The sequence below is a fragment of the Peromyscus leucopus genome, chromosome 15, assembly GCF_004664715.2.
Source record: "Peromyscus leucopus breed LL Stock chromosome 15, UCI_PerLeu_2.1, whole genome shotgun sequence".
In the NCBI taxonomy this organism is placed as follows: Eukaryota; Metazoa; Chordata; class Mammalia; order Rodentia; family Cricetidae; genus Peromyscus; species Peromyscus leucopus.
The window spans coordinates 48524145-48547799 of NC_051076.1; the positions used below are offsets into that span (position 1 = coordinate 48524145).

Below are 23655 nucleotides of genomic sequence, written 5' to 3' on the forward strand. Positions count from 1 at the left end.
CTATATAAAAATCCCACATGTACCATAAGAGAACAACAGATGCCTGCTACTCACAGACAATATTACAGTTATTAATATACATAAAAAAACTTTATTTGTCAGATGATTTGTCAAGAAAGAGACTTAGCACCAAAATTCCAGGAGTGAGGACAGGTGTTAATTGACAGCTCTTGACACCCTCTTCCTCCTACTGAGCTTGCCTGCCTCCCCAAGAACAGAACCTTCAGGCCTCTTTTCTAAATAATTTAGGACATCCTGTTCCAGGTAAAAAACACATCTAGAGTGAGAGTTCAGGGTGTGCTCCATCCCTCAAAATCCCAGTGGTTGGTATACTTTAAATAGTGTTGGTAAATCACTAGTGTTTCTAAACAGAGACTTTTGAGGTCACTTGGCCTTAGCCAAGTGAAGACTTCAGCCAGCTGTAGCTTATAGGCTCCTTTATACACTCCACCCCAACACCAAAAGTCCCCTCAGATCTCTGTGATGAAGTTATTTAACAAAGAAAATGTTTAGATGCAAAGCATGCTGACACATCCCGGTAATTCTGTTTCTCGGACGGCTGAGGTGGGAAGATTTTGAGGACAATCTGGGCCACAGAGCATAGCCGTGTCAAAAACAAAAGCAAACAAACAGAAAGCTTTGCTTTTCAAGGCTGAATCAAAATATCATAACATTGGGGAAAGGTTGAGTGCCTACCCTTCCCAGAGGGCCCCGGGAAAAGAAAGTATAATGTTTAGTATGTTGTATGTTCTCAAAAGGAATATGAGAGCATTCTTAGTTTGGACCTTTTTGTTTGTCAAACACAAGTTGGCATATCTAGTGAAGGTTTAATTTCCTCAGAAACTACTCAGAAGTGAAGGAAAACAATCAGTGTTAAAAAACTACACTCTGACTCAGTTAGAATCTGGGTTTTTCAATAGCAGTCATACCCACCACCTAATCTCCTCTCTGCAGAGCACATACACTTTCCCACCCATAAACCAACTGAGTTTATTCACACTCACTTAAGTCACCAAATTCTTCAGAGACCCTAAGTTCACCTCAGTCCCAGGTGGTGCAAGAACCTGTAGGAAACTCCTTCCTTTTAGGTTTGGACAGATAATGAGAATATGACTAAATTCCAGCCAATAAACATGGAAGTAAATCTGTTGGACTACATCTGGCTCAACATTTCTCTCATTTATGAAGGAGTTAACACAGGAGTACTGCCCTTCCTTGCCTCTAGACGCTGATATTGTTTGACCTATCTGGACCATGAGCCAATGAAGGAAGAAAGGGAACAAGGGCTGGAATATAGACCAAAGGATGGACTTCAAGTCAACCTAAAGAAACAGTATCCGGCTATGACCTGATAAATGGTTTATTCCTGGAAATAAAAATTGAGACTGTAGAGACACATGAATGTACATAAAAACCAGATCCAGGAAATGGAGTAACTCCCTCACTTGGACACCATAAAGTGAGAGGTACCTACCAATGCAGTGGCAAAGACCATACATTGATGATCTGTCATCTGATGCCAAGAGTGTGCCTCAAAGACTCACAGGTAAAGAACCCTGACTCTCACTGGTGTAGCAGGATTTGTGTGTGTGTGTGTGGAGGGCCACCAACCAGCTCCAAAAATGTTGGGAGGCTCGTAGCCTAGTCTAGGATCAGGATATGACCACCTGTCCAACAGATTTCCTCAGGGCAAAACACCCGCTGAAATGGATTCTCACTTGGCAAGGACTAGTAGACTATGGAATAGCACAGGAACTTGCAAAAGTCATGCAGCTTGCAGGCCCTTTTCTCTCTCATTATAGTGTTGATTCTTTAGGCAGTTCTTTAGTTTTACTTTTTCAGTCACACATGCAACAGCTGTAATTTTCCCTGGAAATTCGATTCTTTCTCGGATATTTTCCCCTAAGATTCAGCAGGGGGCTAATGCTTCTCAAATCTTTTATTTGGAATTACTAACTACAGCTCCTAATTCTGGGAACTATTCTGACCCAATGGAGACAGTTAGGTACATATGAGAAAACAACAACTGGAACATTAACCATGTCTCACAGTTCAGGAAAAGGAGAATAAGGCATGCATACACAGAACAGAGGAAAAGCCTCAGGAATACCCATAGCACCAACTGTTAAGAGTAAGTTCCTTAGATATTAAGCATATAGACTCAATTATAGGACCTAATATAATCCAATGGGGAAAATGCAATGTAAAATATGGAATGCGTAGATCCATCTTTACCATACACAGGAGCTTATATTGGTGCAAGAAGTATGGTATAGTAGGATGGGAAAAGAGTGGCTTATCAAAGTCTGCCTTTTACAGAGAGACTGAGACATGGGAGGACCTCTTGTAGAAAAGGGAACTGTATAAAAGCACATCTTGCAGACGTGAAAGAGTTGTTTGGGTTTAAATATTGTTGTCCTTAAAGGGTCGTAACCATGTCTATTACTTTTTACCTCTGTAACCACAAGAAGCTGCCAGCTAATGTAAGTGCTGCAAGAGCAAGATGTGTCTGGCTTGGTATTTAGTTAAGCTTACAAAAATGCTGAACTCTATGTCTACAATTAGGTTATGTAGAGGGTGGAAAAGTGTATTTGGGGAAGCATAAAGGGAGCAATGGGGGCTTTTATAATGATTATGATGTGTTTCTTAAAATATCATGTGTTTCTTAAAAGTCAAAAATAGGAGCCAATAATAAAGTGTTCATGTAGCCCTGGTAGGAAAAACTCTGTTAAGATATAAATAAAGAAGCCGGGCGGTGGTGGCGCACGCCTTTAATCCCAGCACTTGGGAGGCAGAGTCAGGCTGATCTCTGTGAGCTCGAGGCCAGCCTGGGCTACCAAGTGAGTTCCAGGAAAAGGCGCAAAGCTACACAGAGGAATCCTGTCTCGAAAAACCAAAAAAAAAAAAAAAAGAAAAAGAAAAAGAAAAAGAAAAAAGATATAAATAAAGATGATTCGAGCTATTCGGGACGACGTGAGTGGAGTCCACCTGGTGTTCAGAATTCTCCCTTGTGCTGTCACCCTTTCCCCACCTCAGGACCTGAACCTGAGCTGAGGCTGAACCCCTGTACAAAATAAAGTCACAGAGTCTTATTATTAGTATGAATGCTCAGTCTTAGCTTATGCTTGTCCCGCTAGCTCTTCTAGCTTAATTTAACCTGTTTCTCTTCATCTGCATTTTGCCTCAGGGATTTTTTACCTTTCTTTCATCCTGTATGTTCTACTCAGTGTCTGGCTGGCTCATCCCGGGCCTCTCCCTCTCTTTCTCTCTCATTCTCTCCTCTCTACTCTTCTCCCCAGCCTAGATTCCTCCCACTACTTACTCTCTCTGCCTACTAGCCTTGCCTATCCCTGAACTGCCTACCTATTGGCCGTTCAACTTTTTATTAGACCAATCAGGTGCCTTAGGCAGATAAGGTAAAACAGGAACACATCTTTACATAATTGAACAAATGCAGCATAAACAAATATAACACACCTTTACATAGTTAAAGTAATATTCCACAACACAGTGGGGCTCCAACTCAGCTCATATCCTGCTGCTCATAAAGCCTACTCAGCTGGACTTCCATGTGTCCATTTTCCTGCTTGTTCATTTACACCTGAACATACTGTTCCTGCTCTGAACACAGCTCTGTCATTTTTATTTGAACAGCTGACTGCATGTTCACTCTCTCCCTTGACTATCCCGTGGCCTGATCTTTATACTAATGGCTTCTTTCCTGCAACTGGTTTATTCATGATCTTATCAACACAGACTCTATTGCATTTCTATCAGCCCACTCCTGAAACCTCTGATTGATTGGTTGACTTATGAAGATTTACTATATGATATGTGATGTGTGATAAGAGTTAATATTAGTTATTAAGATCGGAATAAAATAACATGCATTTACATCAACTTGATTACCAAATTAGGAAGGATTATCTGGGACATTGCTACCACTAAAATCAACTCACCCTGTGAATTTACTGTTACTGTAAAACACTGAAAACACAGAAAATTGTTTCTCTGTTTCTAGCACAGCATGCTCATTATCATGTTAACTATCAGTGCTATCTGAACTGAATTTGCCATAACTTACAAAAGAACTAACTAAAAAGAATTTGATTCTTTTAAAAAGCATTTAGATTTCATTTAGTTGAATTTTGTCTTTATATAGTAAAGTGAGTGTGATTTCTTTAATAACCCACCCACTGTGTGAATAATGCAAAAAAAAAAATCAATTTGAATGGGTTTAAATTCAGTATTTAGCTCTCATATATCATATATGTCTCTGTATCCTATATACTATGTACATGTATCATATAGTCACTTCCTCTGTGTTAACCCCATAATCTGTTCAGACTTTCTACTCTTATATAAAGTTACCTGATTATTACCTGATTATTTAATTTTCTGAGATAAAAAGAACATAAGACCATCTCATGCTTTCAAAGACATTAAAATGGGAAAGTTATGATTTTCCCTACTGCTTGTTCAGTTGAATTAAATTCGGTCAATACTGAAGATGAGTGACTTGACAGACCTGGGAGTTAGAATTGTACACTAATTAGACAGGAGCATACCCCCTCGAAAGATTACAATATAAGAGTGGTAACAAACTTCACTGAATGGACAGAGCCAGCACTGGGATAGGTTATTTCTCCTTTCTGGTTCCCCCATTTCACATCTACAATCTCTCCTCTCCACTCGCAAGTCTAAACAACATCAGCAAAGTCTCTTATTGGATTGTTTTTTTCCTTTTTACGTTTTCACGATTGCTGTCATACTGCTTTCAGTCCATGGGAGTCACTGGGTGACTCCCTTTTTTCTCGTACAAGCCTTGCACATACTTCAGAAATACTACATACAGTTACTGCTTCGATCATGCAATCCTCTTATCCATAATCTTCTAGGGAGGACAAAATTCAAACTCTATCACTTGTACATTCTCCTACAAATCCTCTAAGATGCAAAACTCATCTTCACATATACTGTGGTTTATAGTTTAGTGTGCTTACAGAGTTTTGTTCTAGGACACTCCCTGGGGAGGACACCCATTGCAGCTTTGGGTTGAATCAATACATGAATTTTAATACGCAAAAAGTAATTTCCTTCTGGAATACTCTTTCGAAGAAGCTTTTTGTCATCACTTACGTCATGCCAGCCTGTGTAGCACATCCCAGGTTATGTGACAGCTCTTTTGTTTATCTTGACTCCTAAATGTGAGCTCATATCCTTCAAGTCTGTCTCAGTAGGAACCATACCTCACAGTATGGAAGAATTAAGTTCATTTGAGCACAGTTTGGTGTGCACAGGGGAACTTCCTTCTTTTTTCTTTATACATGTTTACCACACAGGAGATACTCAGAAAACACCATAGAAAGACCAAAGTGAGCAAGGCAACGTAACAATGTAAGACCAGGCGCATTCACCCTCTTCTTGGGGAGACATTTAATTGTCTACTCCTGAGAATGACGAGCTTCCAGCTGTCTTCTGTGGAGTAGGAAAGTTGCAAGTGCAAAGAGACACAAGAAGCCTCCTTGTGATGCTCGAACAGACAGTGTTGTTTAAGCAGGAATGGTATACCATGTGGCAAAAGTAAACAGCAGACAATCAACTCAGTGCTGAGAATGAGAACGGAAACACATGAGTCATTTTCTCTTTTATAGGACTAAGCACCTCTGTGCACCCAAGGCTTGCCTTAAACTTGTGATCTTCCTCTCTCAATCTTCTGAATGCTGGCATTATAGCTGTGTACCACCAGGGCTGGCAGGAATATATGGTTACTGATAGCATGCATTTTCTCCAAGGACTTGAGACAGGTTTGCATTTTTTTCCCTCTAAGAAAATTACTATCCATGCTAACATTACAAAACTAAACAGACCCTTTAACTATTATAAGTACCATTCCTCAATTCAAAAGAAAAAATTTCTTTGGGACTTGAGGCACAAAACGCATACCTTTCTGTTCATCCCAAGCATGTATTACTACCACAACATAGCACCACGTGAGACAGGGCTTATCACGGACTCCACCTCCACAGTTCCTTGGACAAAGGCACTGCCTGCTGCTGAGCTCCCCCATGTAAATTTCTGAATTCACTTTAACAGTGATTTGAATTGTCACAGCATGAATTATGGACTGAAGCACATTCTGCTTTGCTATTTTTGAAGGAAACCTCCACGTGAATATTAAATTGGGTGTTCGAAAGACATTTTCAAGTCAAATGACTTAAACTACAATACTTGGATTTAAAATGAGCATTAAAACTACCTTATTTCTACAAGATGGGGAAAAAGAAAACCTTGAATTCAAATGACCTTTTGTTTCCATTGTAATAATGTGTCTATGTGGTGCACACAGATGCACAGCTGTGACTTAGATTCCTTTATTTAGGCAAGAAATTTGCTAATATTATAAAATTACAGCCCCTGGTACTTTTGGATAAGCCACTTTATTAACTAGTGTGGAAGTCAAAATGGATTGGAGATACGGCTTTTTTCCTTAGAAAGTCGTATGTCACACCTCCCTCAAGCACAAGTAAAGCTGAAAACCTACATGCCTGGCAGAATACAGGAACTCCCAAAATATGGAGAATTGATTTCCAATGTCTCATTACCAAGTCTAATGCTGCAACCAGTTTGACGTCAAATCTTGGCATGAGCAGGAAATGCAAGATAAAGTGCAGCCATGATACAACACGAAGACCGTGAGGCAGATGCTGGCCCGTGAGACGAGGGATAGTTTCTGTGGAGTAGGGGAGTGATGACATTTCAAGAATTATACAGTAAAAAAAGTTGATGAGTGAACAGCATTGGATGCTGAAGGAATGGTTTAGTCATAACATAGTAAGGATCAATGACAAGCAGGCTTTAAAACATAAGCCATTTATGGTCAAATCTTGTTTGAGAAATGCATACAGGGAATAAGGCTTTGGTTCGTAGGGGTGGAGTGCAGAAGGCAGGCTTGGAATGAAGAGGAACTTAGGCAAGTACTGCAATAAAGTATATAAGAAGCAATGATCAGAACTGACTGTGAAAAAAAAAAAGACTAAGCTAATAACTAAACAAGCTGCCAAAGTTAATAACTAACTAACTAATACTTCTCTAAAATTCTGAAATGGATAGATCTAGAGTAATTATATCCATACACGATGGTGATGGATCAACTGAAATACGTTCTCTTTTCATATTATTGATACCATAAATGAACAACAAAAAGTTGATTATGACGATTATGTTAATTATATCAAGTAGTTAATATAATCAATTATTTAATATATATCCTATAACAATTAGCTATTATATATCCTATACACATATATATGTACATCTACATTTATCACAATAAATGGGGTCATATAAATAACTAGATTCGAACAGTGACCAGGCTTTTTAATCATTTATTTGCTTGCTTGCATGCGTTTATTTAGTGTTCCAGTGTGCATGTGTATATGTGCATGTGTGTCATGGTACATGTATGGAGATCAAAGGACAACTTTTGGTCCACTGTGTTTATTCTGGGGCTCATATTCAGGTCACCATGCTTTTAGTATGGAACACTTTTACCTGTGAGCCATCTTGCCAGCCCTTGACCAAGACATAACATACTATCAAAAGTATAAAATTTACATTGTGAATTTATGAATAAAGGATATAAGTAAATGTGAAATCCATGTGTAACATTAAGTGAACAGTCCTTTCTAGTCACATCAGTACTTAGCAGTGAGGATGTTGGAGGCATCTTATAAAATACACTGTTTTTTCAGGATTGGAAAATAAGGAGCAATGTTCTAAAGGAGTGATTGCCTTTCACTTGGAACACCAGGAAAAATCGCATTTCTCCTGAAGTAGTCTATTTCTCATCCTATAAGACTGAGGATGTTGACTGACTTCATAACTCATCTCCAGGAACTATTTGAAAACCCCTGGGGTTCATACTGTGCACTAGAGCTACTACACCCAACCAAATCTGGTCCATATTCATCATGCTTTTTTCTATGTGTTTAATGCTTCTGCATCTATTTCAAGAAATCACTGCCAATCTATGGAACAGGTGAAGCATATTAATAGATCAGTGTTAAGTATCAAGTTCCTAATCAAGCAATTGCACATGATCACAATTAAGCCCCAGCACATCTCTGCAAGATATTTCTCATTATCACAAAGACACTGGTTAGAAAAATGAATTCTTTTCTAATAAGGTACAATACAGAACATGAAGAGGTAACCAGGGAAAGTTGTACTAATAAGCAAATACCATCAAAAGCAAAATAATCACTGGACATTAAACAAAGCAATAAAGAGGAGACCCTGGCCAAAATTTCAGAAACAAACACTTGTGGAGTTCCAAAAAGTTAATTCTATGATCTTAAATAATGAAGTTTTATTGCCCTATGGTCATGGGTCAATATTATTTTTCTTTTCTTTTTCTTTCCTTCTTTCTTTCTTTCTTTCTTTCTTTCTTTCTTCTTCTTTTTTTTTTTTTTTTTTTTTTTTTGGTTTTTCGAGACAGGGTTTCTCTGTGTAGTGTTGATATCTGTCCTGGATCTCTCTCTGTAGACCAGGCTGGCCTTGAACTCACAGAGATCTGCCTGGCTCTGCCTCCTGAGTGCTGAGATTAAAGGCGTGCACCACCATTGCCCAGTGGTCAATATTATTTCTATCTGTTTTTTTTTTTCATGTTATCCATTGTGGTATTGTTATCTTTATTTTTCCTTGTGATACATTTTACACTTTTCAAATAAAAATAAATCAATAAGTAAATAAATGCATGCAAATATTTGTTTGAGTTGTTCTAGTTTCAGTATTCGTTGTCTAGACTGTCAAACACAATGCCCTAGACACAAAAGGAAAATATATTTTTCCCCTAGAAAATGGGGCCAACTTCAGAAATTCCTAACTTTCTTTTGGAGCTGATTGTTTTAATATTGGCTATGAGAAGGCAAAGCTTTGATAATGTCTATGTCTTGAAAAATCTTCACGTTGGTTTACATTTCATTAATTCTGTTGCTTGAAGAACATGTCATATTTGTGTTATGTTATAAGCATATTTGGTAAGCACAATAATGACATTCTGATTTTCTGACTGTACATTGAAACAACATATGTATTTCTGTAGCATCTGTGACTTATCTATGAAATGAAAATTGGGACAAAATATTTTTCAATTAGTATGAAGATTAATAATACATATAACATGATTAGAACAATGCTTAATCATACTAAGCTCTTTATAAATGTTCACAGTCTTGTGGCAAACATTAAATTCAATATCATCGTCCATTTTCTTTGTATCGTTTACATTTTAAGGAAAAATGGGTGAAATAGCGCATAAACTCATTTGTGGGGAGACAGCCAAGGTATAAAATGCTAAAAACTCCATCTACAATTTGCCATTGTAATTACCACATAGCATGTCAATGGCTGAATTCATTAACATCACTTCTTAAAGGTACCTATGCAGCTTGCTGATCACCCTCTCTGATTCCTAGGGGAGCGAGTGTTATTTCCATTTTGACGGGCCTGAGACAGCAAGCTGTCCATTATTAAAGCACACATCTGGCCCTGGTTGTTAATAACTGGCTGTTTACAATATGTAGACAATCTAGAAGTTTCTCCCCAGAGAGTTAAACAAGGTTGAAATGTGTTAATCTGCTTTTATCCCTATTTACACAGTGATTTACAAGATGGGTTAAGCATGCCCTTGTAATAACAGTCTTTCATTATGATTGTGCGCAAATCCCAAGTAAGAAAACCAAGACCAAGCACGCCTTTAATTCCCAGCTCTGCTGCTTTTTTTTTCTTTGGAGGCTTTGAGTGCAAAATCCCTCTCTGAAACATATCTAGATCCTGTGAAAGTGGAAAGCAGCTCAACTCGGAGTTCACGGAACTCACGTACCAAGGAAAATACAGCTGGTTTTAAAGTAGTGCCCGCGTTTGCATAAGTGCTGAGCTGAAAAAGCACGGTTGGGGAGAGAGGTCACGCTGACTCTGAACAGGAAAGGGGTCAAGAGCGGCTGGTCTGCTGCTTGCCATTGTCCCCGGAGATGCACTAAGCTCGACCGTTGGTTTCTGTTTCTGCTCCCTTCTATTTGTCATAAAAGATGAAGATGAATAGGATCAATTCAAAGTTCTGTTGAAAATTAAGGAGAAACATGTGTTTGGTCTCCCTTTTCCTGCTGATCATCCTCTGCCTCCACACCCCAAACATTCTCTGTAATTTCTTTCAGAGACCTAGGGCATTCCTGGCTCTAACCTCTTCATCTTCAACTCTCAAGCCATCTCCACTTCCCAGTCAAAAAGACAAACTGAGTACCATGGTCCACTAATAGATTTACTTTAAATAAATTTTCTGTCTCCAAGTGCGTGAAGGGATTTGTTCCTTCCTTGAAACGGTCCTACATCAAAGAGTCTCTTCAAAAACAAACAAACAAAACAGTTTGTCCTAGCTGGCCCCAGTTACTGGGCCATCAAGGGCAGATTTCTAATCTGCGGCATGATCTGTGTCTGTCTAAGCAGCTACAGAGAACCCAACATCGTCCCAGTGTTTTGTTTTGTGTTTGTACTCTGCAGAGCCAGAGCTCTATCCGTCAGCTTCAAGCATGCACGTCCCAATTTTTCTACACAAGAGGTATGGAATCAAATGTCCACTGGCTCATATCTTCCAATATCCAGAGTCTGGGAGAACTCATGATGCTGACTGCCAATGAGCAAACCTTTAGATTAGAGAGAAACGTAATTCAATGCAAGAAGAGCGCACACTTCAACCCTCAAAGAACCATAATCTTTGTTCGTTGGTGCAGAAGTGTTGGATTTAAAAGGCTGGAAAGAGATGAGGGAGCCTGTAGGGGTCTGACCTAGGTGCTCTGAATGTATGTTATGGATGAATAGCTTTGTGTTCTTGTGGGACTCCTAACAGTTTGAGTAGGGTGTCTCTGACTCTTTTGCCGGCTTATAGGACCCTTCTTCTCCTACTGGATTGCCTAATTCAGCCTTGATGTGATGGTATGTGTCTGGTCTTATCGTGACTTATGTGCTATGTTTTGTTGATGTCCCTGTGAGGCCTGCTCTTTTCTGAAGGGAGATAGGAGGTGGGTGGATCTGGGGGAAAGGGGAGGTGGGGGCAGAGACTGGGGGTAGGTGAGGGAAAAGAAATTGTAGTTGAGATGTTATGAATGAGAAGAATATAAATAAAAGAAGAAAAAGAAAGCCATAAAAACATAATAGAATACTTTTAGAAAAGTTACTAATATCAGTGATATTTGGCATTAAAAGTTAATAAGGCACTTTGGATGATTAGGTAAAACTTGTTATTGGGATATATACTGATAAATTCTTGGTTCCATGCAAAGTAGAATCAATATCAGTTAATTATTTATTACTATATATTAATTTCAAATATTTCATATGATTAAGTTCTTGACAGATTATTTAGTATTTATTTTACTGTAAAAATAAAGTATATATATGTGTGTGTATGTATATAATTTTGTTATTTGTGAATAACTTTAAAAATGACAATCACTAATGTTTGTACCAGAGAAAATTTTGGAGCCAATGAACTCATCTCCACTTTATCTGGACAGTACAATGGACATGTAAGGAAACTTCACAGCTGACTTTGAGTTAAGGACTCAGTTTTGTCCATGTTCCAGCCCACCCTCATTCTCTTTAAGCATTTTCTGTAGACTCAAATAAGAAGTCTGTATAAATCACAGTTCACACTTCCCTGCTTAGATCGTTCTCCTGAACCCTGGATCCTTCGTCTATTTGCCCCCTGACTTTATTCAGTTGCTAAAAAATCCCTTGTTCTCTCCTTCAAATGGCCCTTAGACAAGGTGTCCCTTACCTTTAACTTTCAGTTTCTAATGCACTTATTAACTCATACCTTTAGTCCTTAATCTCAGCGTAAATTTGTTTGAAACCCTCCCCATGCACTTTCTTGTCTCTTATACAAGCCCAATCACACATTTTCAAAGCACCCAATGATTTTCCTCTGTAGCTACCATGATGGTGTTTAAAACTATTATGACAACTAAAAAATTGTATCAATTATAACAATTTTCTGACTCATTAAATTCTGCCGCACAGGATTACAAAGGAACATAAAAGATGAATTTTCTCATATTTCATTTTTATTCCAAGATACCTAACATGTTCTTTCTTTGATAATATGGGTGATGTTGATATCCATGTGACTTTCAAAAAGAAGTTGAGAAGATAACTGTATTTTATTGTTATCAATGGAGGAACCATTTCACAGTTCACAATATTAGTATTCATGTCTTTACTTAAACTGCAACTTAACTGATAACTGATGGTTAAGATCCTTATAAACTGAGTGCACCAAGGTATTTGGAGAACAGAGGCAAAAGAAAGGGAACAAAGCAGAGGCTAGCCTGGGCTACATTGTGAGAACCAGGCAAACCTGGTCTATAGAGACCAGAGACCTAGTTTACAGAAAACAAAAAAGCAAGCAAGAAAAGAGCAAGCAAGGAAGGGAAGGGAGGGAATGTTTTTATTTTTCCATGTCCTGTAACATATCCCATGTTCAGTCACAAGTTGTCAAAAAGTACTAGTCTTTCTGCATACTGTGAAGAGAAATTTTAAGCTATCAATCGTAACACTCAGAGGAAGCATCAAATTTTAAATATCTTAATGAAGGATGGTAAATATTGCTGAGAAAAGTCAATACTAACAATTTCAAACTGTAAATGAATAAAGCAATTAATTAAATAAACTCCTTTAAAAGTACATTTTCACTTCATTTCCTACAGGAAACTTAGACAAACCTGGCATATAAATGACACTGGTAAAATATAAGCACACTGATAAAAATGGTGAAGTAATGCATCAACTTCTAGAAACAATATGAATGGAAACGGCTGCAAGTGGATGCAATGCGTTTACTACTAACAATTAGCTTTCATTTTATTCTGTACTTTTCATACTCTGTATCAAAATTGTTTTTTTTTTCCACACATATGTATTTATTCTTGGTGGAGGTGGAAGACAGGAGTGTCATAGAATTGTAGGAATCAGTTGTGTCCTTCTACCATGTGGGTCCTAGAAACTGAATTCAAATCATCAGGCTTAACACCAACAACTTCTTCCTACTAACCCAGATTGCTGGACCTCAAAGCTATGTTTTACAGAAGCTGAGACATGTTCCTATTAGAAAATGGAGGAAGTATTTTAAGAATTCTAGTGCTATAGTTAATTTAATCGCAAGTAATTTCAACATCACTCATCTAAACATGCTTTTGCGCCCATCCTCAAGCCTAAGTTGAAACTGCAGGTTCAGTGGAAGATGTAATACTTTCTGAATGTTTCATATGATGTGTAGAAAATGAGATTGCTGTGTTCTCACTTCCCAAGACAAACTCATTTTAAAATTCACACTTAAATTCAACCTAGATGCCCCTCAGCTGAAGAATGGATTAAGAAAATGTGGTACATAAACATGGAGTACTACTCAGCAGAGAAAAACAATGACACCATGAAATTTACAGGTAATGGATGGAACTAGAAAATATCATCCTGAGTGAAGTAACCTAAACTCAGAAGGACAAACATGGTATGTACCCACTCATAAGTGGATACTAGATATAAAGCAAAGGGTAACCAGGCAACAACTCACAACTCCAGAGAAGTTAACTAACAGGGAAGACCCAAAGAGGGATGCATGGTCCACCCTGGGAAGGGGAAATAGATGAGATCTCCATGAGTAAACTGGGGATGAAGGGCAGGCAATGGAGGGTAGGGCATAGGAGAAGAGAATATAAGGGAATGAGATGGTTGAGCTGGAACAAGGAGGGAGGGGGAATGCAATGAAAGATACTATGATAGAGAGAGACATCATGAGGATAGAGAGAAACCTGGTTCTAGGAAAGTCGCCAGGAATCGGCAAGGATGACCCCAGCCTGGGCTACTAGCAATAGTGGAGAGGGTGCCTGAACTGTTACCCTAACTGTTATCACAGAATTTTTGTCCAATGACTGATGGAATCAGATGCAGAGATCCACAGCCAATCACTGGACAGAGCTCCAGGAGTCCAGTCAAAGAGAGAGAAGAGGGAATCTATGAGCAAGTGCATCAGGATCATGATGGGGAAACCTGCAGGGATGACCACCCCAAACTAGTGGGAACTCATGAAAGTTGGATCAATGGCTGTGGAGACTAAATGGGACTGGACAAGGCCCTCTGCATGGTGAGACAATTGTGTAGCTTGATCTGCTTGGGAGGACCCCTGGCAGTAGAAACAGAATCTATCTCTGGTGCACGAGTGAGCTTTGTGGAGCCCACTACCTATGATGGGATACCTCCTGCAGCCTTGAGGCAGGGGAAGAGATTGGACTTGCCTCTACTGAATGTGCCTCTCCATGGGAGGCCTTGCCTTCTTGTGGGTGGGAGTGCAGGGTAGGTTGGGAGGGGGACGCTGAGGGTGGGAGGAAGGAAGAGGGGGATCTTTGGTGTGTAAAATGAATGAAAAAAATTTCTTAATAAAAATAAATAAATGAAAATAAATTTCAGTATGCATCTCTCATAGGGAAAGAAAACTGTATGATTCTATAAAAAAAAAGTGATGTTTGAAGCCTTGCTAACACTTGAAAATCAATAACATCAATGTGTTTTGCTCTGTGTTTCATATATTATGCTAACATAAAATCAGTTTGTGGCCAGCAAGATGGATCAGTGGGCTTAAGTACCTGCCACTCATTTGTGAGGACTCGCTAACCAAAAAAGGCAAGCTCTAGGTTCAGCCAGAGGCCCTGCTCAATACATAAAAGTGAAGAGTGGATGAGGGGAGCACCTGGTGGATGACAGTCTCCGCCTCAACACTCATGGGCACACAAGTGCACGCCTACTTACACACACATTTACCACACGTGCAAGTATGTACACAAACATATATGCCAAATGAGGGTGGTGGTCACAGTTTTGTCCCAATATCTACTTCAGCTTAGAGTTCTTTTTGCCTCATTTGTATCATTTTTTCATATATAATTAATGGTACTAAGAAAATAAGGATTTTTCTGGAATATATAGATATATTAGTTTTTCAGGGCAGGGTTTCTCTGTGTAGTGTTGGCTGGCCTGGAACTTGCTTATTAGAACAGACTGACCTTGAACTCAGAGATCCACCTGCCTTTGCCTCCCAATTGCTAGGATTAAAGGCATGCAACACCACCGCCTAGCTGGATTATATTTTTTATAATAAATTTTAAATCATTTTTGTGGTATTACATATATAGTTAATCGCACTATATAATTAAAATAGTAAAAACATCGTTGTATGCACTTAATGGAACTTAGAATGTTTTTAACATGCATTAAATAATATGAATTAAAAAGTTTAAAATAAATACCTTATAATCAATAACTACTGTGTAAAATAATATTACTCCTTATTGGAGATAAAATGGTGACTTACACAAATGTTCCATATGGCATTGTAAAAATCCATTCCTAATATCTAATTCTATTACATACAGATATACTTTGTAGTATAATGCCTAAAAAATTTTAATTACCCAAGGATCAATTCAAATTCTTTTCCTATTTTATAGATATCTCTTAAAATGTTCATGTTTTGACTTGTACTCTTTTTTTCAAATCCTTCTTTGATTATAATCACCAGGAATTTGCTTGCATTAATTTTAAATGTCACCTATAAATCAGAAAGGATATACTTGAAATTACTGTAGTTGAAATAACTGCCCCAACATTTGAAAACAAGAATGGTTAATTAAATAAGTGGCCCACTCTTGATGACTACAATTGAGATCTGTCCATTAGCAGTAATCGGAATTGTGGCAATTTACCGACACTAAGTTCACTGTGTTCTAAACTTTAAAATTTAATAATTCGAAATGAGAGAGGATAAAGGCTGGTATTAACTTGCTGGAAGTCTTTAAAACTTGAAACTTACCAGTGTTTAACTGCAAGAGAACACCTTGAATCTTTATTATTTTACAATTACAGAAACACTAAGTAGAAAACACAGGCTCTTAACACTTTCATGAGTCTACATATTACAGAATTGCTTCTGTGTGAAGCCAGTAAGATTCAGTCTCTAGGTATGAGCTTCAATCATGGAGTAAAAGTGAAATCACAAAATATTCTAAATACTACACTAAAGATGCATTGAGGACCTTAGTCTATTTCTACTATAACCTCATCTGCTTTATCTTCACGCCAATGCAGAATATACTATCCACAAAGGATACAGGATTTTCTTGACATTTTAAGATGTAAATTTTTCTAGAACATAGTCATAACATAAACAATGCTGTCAGTATTATCTTTGAGAAAATTCATCTATCATACAATAACTACTTCCATATGAAGAAGTAACATTTCATACTTCTCTGTATATTTTCCTCAGACCTAACATAATGAGACCCATGGTACAACAAGCATTCAAATACCGGCTGAATGGAGAGATGGGGAAAAAAATCATTTATAGAAATCATTTGAAATATATGTTTGTGTTATACTCAGAATTTCAAAGAAATAAATATGTATTATATGCACAACAGACAACCTCAAGGCAAAAGTTGTGTTCTCATTCAGTAACTGTCAAATTTAGTTCAAAATCTCACAGAACTAATGCCATCAACCATTCTCAGCACTGCTGGGGCTAACTCATCTTCTATGCAGAAAAGGCTACCACATGCAGATGAGAGTTGATTATATAAGATGACGCTGAGATAATGTGTTCACATACTTTAAATATTACATATCTAATACTACTACATGCATATTACATATATTATCTGCTTACTGTATGTGTATTGGTTAGGGTAGGCTCAAGCTTACCTACAGAGAGGTAGCACAATATAAATTTTGGTGACCTACCTATCCTAAGTTATGTCAGAGAAATATAATATAAAATATATTTTATATTATATTATATTACTACTTTCTCAAGCCAGTTTTGATGGCTCAAGCATGCAAACCCACCATGTGAGAGGCTGAGGCAGGACTTTCATGGATCTAGAGCAACCTAAGCTATAGTGAGTTTCAGGCCATAAGTCTGAGCTACTTTTTGTATCCTAATAGGCTCATCAGCATTTTTATGTTCTCTTCAAGATCACCTCTTCATGTATCTATCACATCCTCATGTAATTTTACAAGCATGTCCTACTAAGATTTAGTTTAAAATTCTTAAAGTCTGGGGTAGGGGTAAAAAGATTCACCTCCCTATAGTTAGAACAAACATCTTCCGTCATTTCTAGGATGTCATTCTAAATAGAGAAGATAGCCATCTAGATTCTGATTTCCCCAGAAGTCGACGAAGAGATTAATTTGGATAGTGATACTGAAAACAGCAGTCAGTTGGGCTATAAACTTTGCATGAAGGAAACAATAACCACTGTGGGCAACTAGAATTTTATTGAACACAATATAGTAAACATGTTCTAAATTATTCTATCCAAGAAGAAAGGTATTAGCATACATATAAAACAACTCCCTGTTTGCTCATTGTCACTCTAACTACCTCTTCTCCAGCCACACTTAATGTCCAGTGTGCTCCTGGAATGACTGGGCAGGGTGAGGTGATGCAGAAGGTATTTGTGGAAGGAAGTTTAAAAAATAAGAACAGAGCCCTCAGTGCCCCGTTTGTTGGAGAGAGTCTGCAAACTCCTTCATGGAAGTGTTTCTTCCTCAACTCCTTAGGAATTGAACCAACATATGAAGCTGAGTAGATCAAGCTCTCTGCTCAGACTTAATTGCAAAGAGGAACTTGTGCTCTTATCAAACAGAAGTGGCATGGCTTACCACATACAAGTTTAAGATCCTGAAACAAGAAAGAAGAGGGGGAGGAAAGAAGTACAACTGGGAATTGTAAGAGAACCAACATTTAGAAAGAAACGAGGTTAGAAGCGATGAATTTATCATTTACAATTCAAATGGAAGAAACTCAAGTTTCCTTTCAGCTTAAGAGTTTTGAAGAAGTAAAGTCACAAAGAACTTAAATGGAGTTATCTTGAATTATCTTTATTCTTATAAGAGATATTATCCATGGCATGTGTTCAGTCTTCCAGAATCCTGGTTTCCTGGTTGCTGGAAAAATTGGCTAGTTTTCAGGGCAAGTATGAGAACTACTGCAATGTGCCACATTAGTCCTGTGCCATCCCAGCCTCTTTCTTGCCAATATTCCATGAGGTTGACGCATCTGAAGTACATATTCACACTATGAACATAAGATTGCTAAAGCTCAGAATCTCCACATGACTTACCCAAGGACACTCAACTATGGGAGTATAAGCAAAACACTGAAATTTGTTCTCTCTGACTGTAATGGTCTCGCCTTCAAAGATTAATAACAAAATAAATGCCTTGCCTTGGAGGAGGTGGGAATGGGGGTTGGGTTGGGGAGGTAAAGCTGGGGTGGCGGGAGGATGGAGGAGAGGAGGATCTGTGGTTGGTGTGTAAAACGAATAAAAATTTCTTAGTAATAAAAATAAGAAAACAAATGCAATTTAACATTAACTTTTACAAGGTCACCAAAATCAGTTTAATCTTCTAAACTCTTTGAGCATCTAAAATGGTTCATCAATAGTAAATACTTCATTTCAATGATAAATGTAAGTAGATTTTTAAATTAAAGTTAAGCTGGAACAAACCTTTTGCAAATATAAATTTTAAATGACTGTGACCAAGTGTTTTAAAGTGACACACTGGCATATAGGAAGCGCAACTACCCCCAACTCTGTATCATTAAATACTAAGATAGAAACTTTATAAAAGCTTTAATGAACAATTAGCACTTGGGATAGACGTAAAATAAATAACACTATGCCACTGGGGCCAGTGTGTGCTCTAAGGATTCAATCTACCTCTTACTTCCTGTACGGATTTCTGTTCTAGACGTAATGAGCCTCAAGTCCCTAAAGAAATGTAAATCCCATCACCAGAACCCCTGTGCTGAATTTTTTAAGTTGTTTCACTAGGACAAGATAGTTTATCTAAATGTCAGTACGCACTGTAAACTCATTTAAACATCCATTTAATTATCCAGTTAACTCCAGTTAGTTCCAATTAACACCTTCTTTTAGATACATGGCAAATAACCCAAGAACATGTTCTTTAAATTTCTAAGCATTATGCAAGGTTCCCCCTAAAGACAGGAGAGTCAAAGGAAACAGTAACCTCTACAGAGCATACATGCATATGTCATTAAGGTACTAATGTGAGACCAGAAAGATGCCCATAACTGAATTCCAGGACAGAATCCCCAGAGTATTGGGATATGAGTTAGTACTGGGAACCAAGAAGGTGATGAAAAAGCAGTGGGCATATTGCCCAGTGGTGAATGCAGAAGAGACTTCAGATTGGACCAATAATGGACCTTTCATCTAATTCAAATAGAACGTTAATGCCAAACTGAACTTCAGGGGATCACTTAAGCTTTGCTGAGAGCTTAGTTATACATATATTACTTAAAAGCAAGAAAATGTGGCACGTGACATGTGAAATTACCATTCTAGAAAACGATTCAATGAAATATAAAGTGTGCTTTTAAAAAAAAAAAAAAAAAACTATCCAGAGCATCTTGCAAGTTAGATTGCACAAAGCTTTAATGCCATTGATAAAAAACACATAGGCAATGTTTTGTTAGTAATAAATATTTCAGCTTTGAAACTTATGCTATCATTTTGAGATATGCAGGATTTGGGTGGAAATGTGATAATCATGCCACAAGAACCCCTGTTCGGTGTATTTTCTATATCAAGCGTTCTTGCTTCACAAACTACCTGTTACATATTTAAACCAATTGCCCACCTGAACTCCTAAAATTTAAACGGCAGAAAATGCCCAGTGGCAAGCAAACATCCAGCCGAGATAACACTACTGACAAGGAGTAAGAAAGTGGGTGCAGGAGATTTTAAGTTTCCACTGTGTTTTTTTTTTTCAACCCCTTGGATACATTTATGGGGTGGATTAGCTACACCAAGGGAAAACAACGAGAAACATTTGACACTGAAACTGCGTGCCATTTGGATGTGATTGTACCTCTGCTTGCAGCAGCATACACAACCAGGGGAAGCACAGATAGACAAAGAATATCTAATAGATGCAACAAATGCATCGGAAGAATGAGAAAGTGGAAAGGAAAAGAGTTCCTCGTCCACAGCGACTGCTCTACAGTCAAAATGGAGAGGTATAAGAGTCCCTTTTACTCCGTCAGAGCTGATCTCCCTTTCTCTCCCTCCATCCTCACCACATCCCTCCAGTCTAGTCCCCTTGCAAGCAGTATTTGTGGAACATTGCACCAGGCCACTCACCTGTCATCATTTTGCCAGCCTTGGTCCCCTAGCAGCAAATCCCGAAATCTGTACCTGGGAGGCAGAGGGGGCACTTCGCTCTCCAAATCAACCATCCTTCCTTAAGGAGTGGGCAACATCCAACAAGAGATGGAGGAGGGCAGCGAGGGGCAGCTAGTGCTGCAGAGGGGGTGCCCTGCTGAGGAAGGTAGGAAAAGGGCCTGGGGGGACCCGGAGGGGGAGGGGTCGCTCGGCCGGAAGCTGAGACTGGAAAGGGGGCTGGCTCCTCTTCCCCGAGGGTGTGATGGGGATGATGCAAACCTAGCCCAGGAGCAAAAGTCTGGCTGCGACTCGAACCGGCGCTGCCAAGGAACCGCCCCCAGGCTCGGCGCCGCCTCTGGTCCCTGGGACCGTTTGGGGTGGTGGGGGGAGGCGGGAATGCAAAAGTTACTTCACCGACAAAAAAAGAAAAATCGCGCGGTGCCTAGAAAGAGGGCAGGTGGTGGGCGTGAGCGCCGCGTGATGGCCAGGCACTTTCCTGAAAGGCAGGGACCAGAGCCTCCCACCAGGGCATCCCCGGCGAGCAAGGGAGCTCTGGGCGCAGCCCGGCGGGCGAAGGCGGGAGCAAAGGCGGTGGGCTCCGCTCTCCCCGCACAGGTCTTTCCAAGCACTTGCTGGAGGCCCAGCCAATGAGCCTCCCCCTCATTAGCATAACACAGTGACGGCATGAGGGTGCCTTGGGGACAACCAATGGGGGCGAGCTCATTAGCCGATCCCCCGGGCTCCAGACCCTTCTTGGGGAGAGGGAGAGGGGTCTGAGGAAGGCTCCTAAGTGTCACCAGCATCCTGGCCATGGTCGCCTACAGCTTCTGGGGGCGTAGTGGAATGGACTGTTCCTGGACAGGGAATCCCCGCTCTCAGTCCAAGGAAAGTCCTTTTTTCCCCCCGCCTCCCTTCTTACATTCTAAGAAAAAAGGAGGTGTTTCCCTGGTCTGAGGAAAATTGCAGGGCCACCCTTAGGAGGCTGTTGAAGAGGAATATTTAAATGAAAACCAGGAGAGCACCCCGGAAGCAAGGCAGGGCAAGACTCGACTGAGTAACTGTTGCTGGTGCCGCTGGGAGCCTGTGGGGTCCTAGGTGTCAATGTATTCCAAAGGGGGCGCTTCACAAGGTCAGAGGAGAGCAAGAACTCAGGACTCCGAGCTGGCTAGTCACCAGCTCCCTGGGCTTTTCTCAACCTTACTACCCTACTACCTCTGGTTCTACTCGCACACGCTGTTTTTTCCCTTCAGGAACGAATACCCCAAGGCGCATGCACACAGAAACAGCCACAGCCCACTGCACCTCAGGAAAGCAAAGACATGCACTGCTCTGGCCCTGACTAGGAAATACCAAAGTTTGTGTGTAGGAACAAGACCATCTTCGTGAAAATGGAGCCACAATGGAGCCAAACAAGAGCTTAATAAACACACTTTTCCTGGGGTCAAGAAACACATCAAAATGAACCAACCAGGCCTCGGCATTCTTAAAGTGAGGGTGGAAATGGGAAACAGTAAAATGAGGATCAGGTAAACTTTTTTGCTCTCTTTTTATTGTTGTTTCGGGTTTTTTTTTGGGGGGGGGGTTAATTTGCTTATCAAAGATAAAGTAATTAATTCGTTTTGGTTCCTTCTTAGTGGAGATCATTTAGGAGAGAAGTCATAAAGAAAGCTAAAATGAAGGAAAAAAATCAGCAAAATTGGTGCGAGAGCTGATGAATTAATAGTAGCAAGCAGAAGAAGCTGGAGCGATGGCTCAGTGGTTAAGAGCACTGGCTGCTCTTCCAGAGGACGTGGGTTCAATTCCCAGCAACCACCTGGCAGCACATAACTGTCTGTAACTCCAGTTCCAGGGGACCTGAAACCCATGGCAAAACACTAATGCACATAAAATAAAATTTAAAAAATAGTAGCAAACAGTTGAAGGGGCCTGGTCGTGTTCCCCATGGGTCTTCCCCTTGCTGCTCTTTCCTCTAGACCTGGATCCCACATCATGCCTCCTTTAGAATTCCCAGCTCTCCCAAGTGAGGTGAATGGGTTGCCTTCGTCCTTGGAACTCTCCATACTTCATTTTGCTAGTGGTGTCTGTCACATTTTGACCTCTTGAGTCACTGTCTGTGTATCTTGAATGTCTTTTCTCCTCCTTTTCTTGTTCAGTGCCTTCAAAGTGGCCCAATCTTGCCCCAGAAATGTATTGAGATACTAACATAGGGAACACATGAAATAACTACCACGTGATAGATTCAGGGTAAGTGAGATGTTTAAGATGGAGCCAAGCTTCTTATTTTCCACTTTAGTGGTTGTCCTCTTAGTTGAGACCTGGATATCATCAGATAGCAGTACAGCATAGAATGACTCTGTTAGCAAGAGTGAGAAAAGATCTGATTGGCTCCCAATGCCATACCCAGCTAGCCGTTAAGGACAGTGATCACTATGTCCTAGTGCACTCAGCCAAAACAGTTAAACATAGCTACGATAAGGGCATGCTGTTTTTCTCTGTACCACAAAAGTGTGATCAGAGTCAAAAGTTCCCAATTCTCCAACTTCAGGGGAAAAAAATTAAAGGATTGCTACAAAAAAACTATTCTGACATTCTTAAAATGCAGTAATCATGGGTATCAAATAAGTTTTGCTATTTATAATGGAGAGATCTTTTTGCTCTTTTTTCCCACTTTTAATGACAGACTGTTTCTTTTGTCATTAATTTTGGCTTCTAGTTCTCAAACCTGCCCTATACACTTTTTGTGCTTTGTTTCTTATCAGGCCAATGCATTCCCTGCTGTTAACATATTTTCTGGTTCTGAGCTTTACCTTGGTTTCTCTCTTCACTGTGTGCTTCCAGTCTTTTATCTCATCTAATCTTTTTCTCTGTGTATATGGAAAAGTTTCTATTCTACTATGAGATTCAATCTGGGGAAATGAATTCAAACTTGATGCTGCACATTACATTCCTAAACTATGTAATCCTAGCTAGCGCTGGCAGGTTTCCTATACATCTCCTAGTATGGATGAATAGCAGTAGAAGAGATTGTTCTTCCATCTTTGTGTGTATACACACACACACACACACACACACACACACACACACACACACACACACACGCACACACACACATGCACACACGCACACACACACCTTACCCTCAAGTCCAAGTATGCAAGGGATCTGAAGAGTTACTTGATGTGAAGATTTTTGTTTTAATAATGTTTCCCAGATGATATTCTTTAGTTCACACAAGAATTAACATCGGCTAACCCATCTCATTTGCCTATGAATGTCATTTTTTCCTTACCTTAGTCAAACTCCATCTCTACTTAACTTTCATACATTGAGGACTTCAAGTCTTACAGTGTCC

The 23655-nt window shown here is 39.4% G+C and overlaps 1 protein-coding gene across 4 annotated transcripts in view; it reads right to left on the bottom strand.

Annotated features, from left to right (window-relative positions):
• Kcnt2 (potassium sodium-activated channel subfamily T member 2) overlaps window positions 1-20896 on the bottom strand; it is a 344440-nt gene extending 323544 nt beyond the window's left edge. For 2 of the 4 annotated variants that reach the window (XM_028859443.2, XM_028859446.2), the window contains exon 1: window positions 20283-20429. In XM_028859443.2, the coding sequence (XP_028715276.1) occupies window positions 20283-20377 (95 nt within the window). In that variant the 5' untranslated portion in view covers window positions 20378-20429. Of the gene's footprint in view, window positions 1-20282 lie in introns of all 4 variants that reach the window. The other 2 variants (XM_037211345.1, XM_037211346.1) reach the window with 2 other exon arrangements.
• Window positions 20897-23655: the final 2759 nt, after the last annotated feature.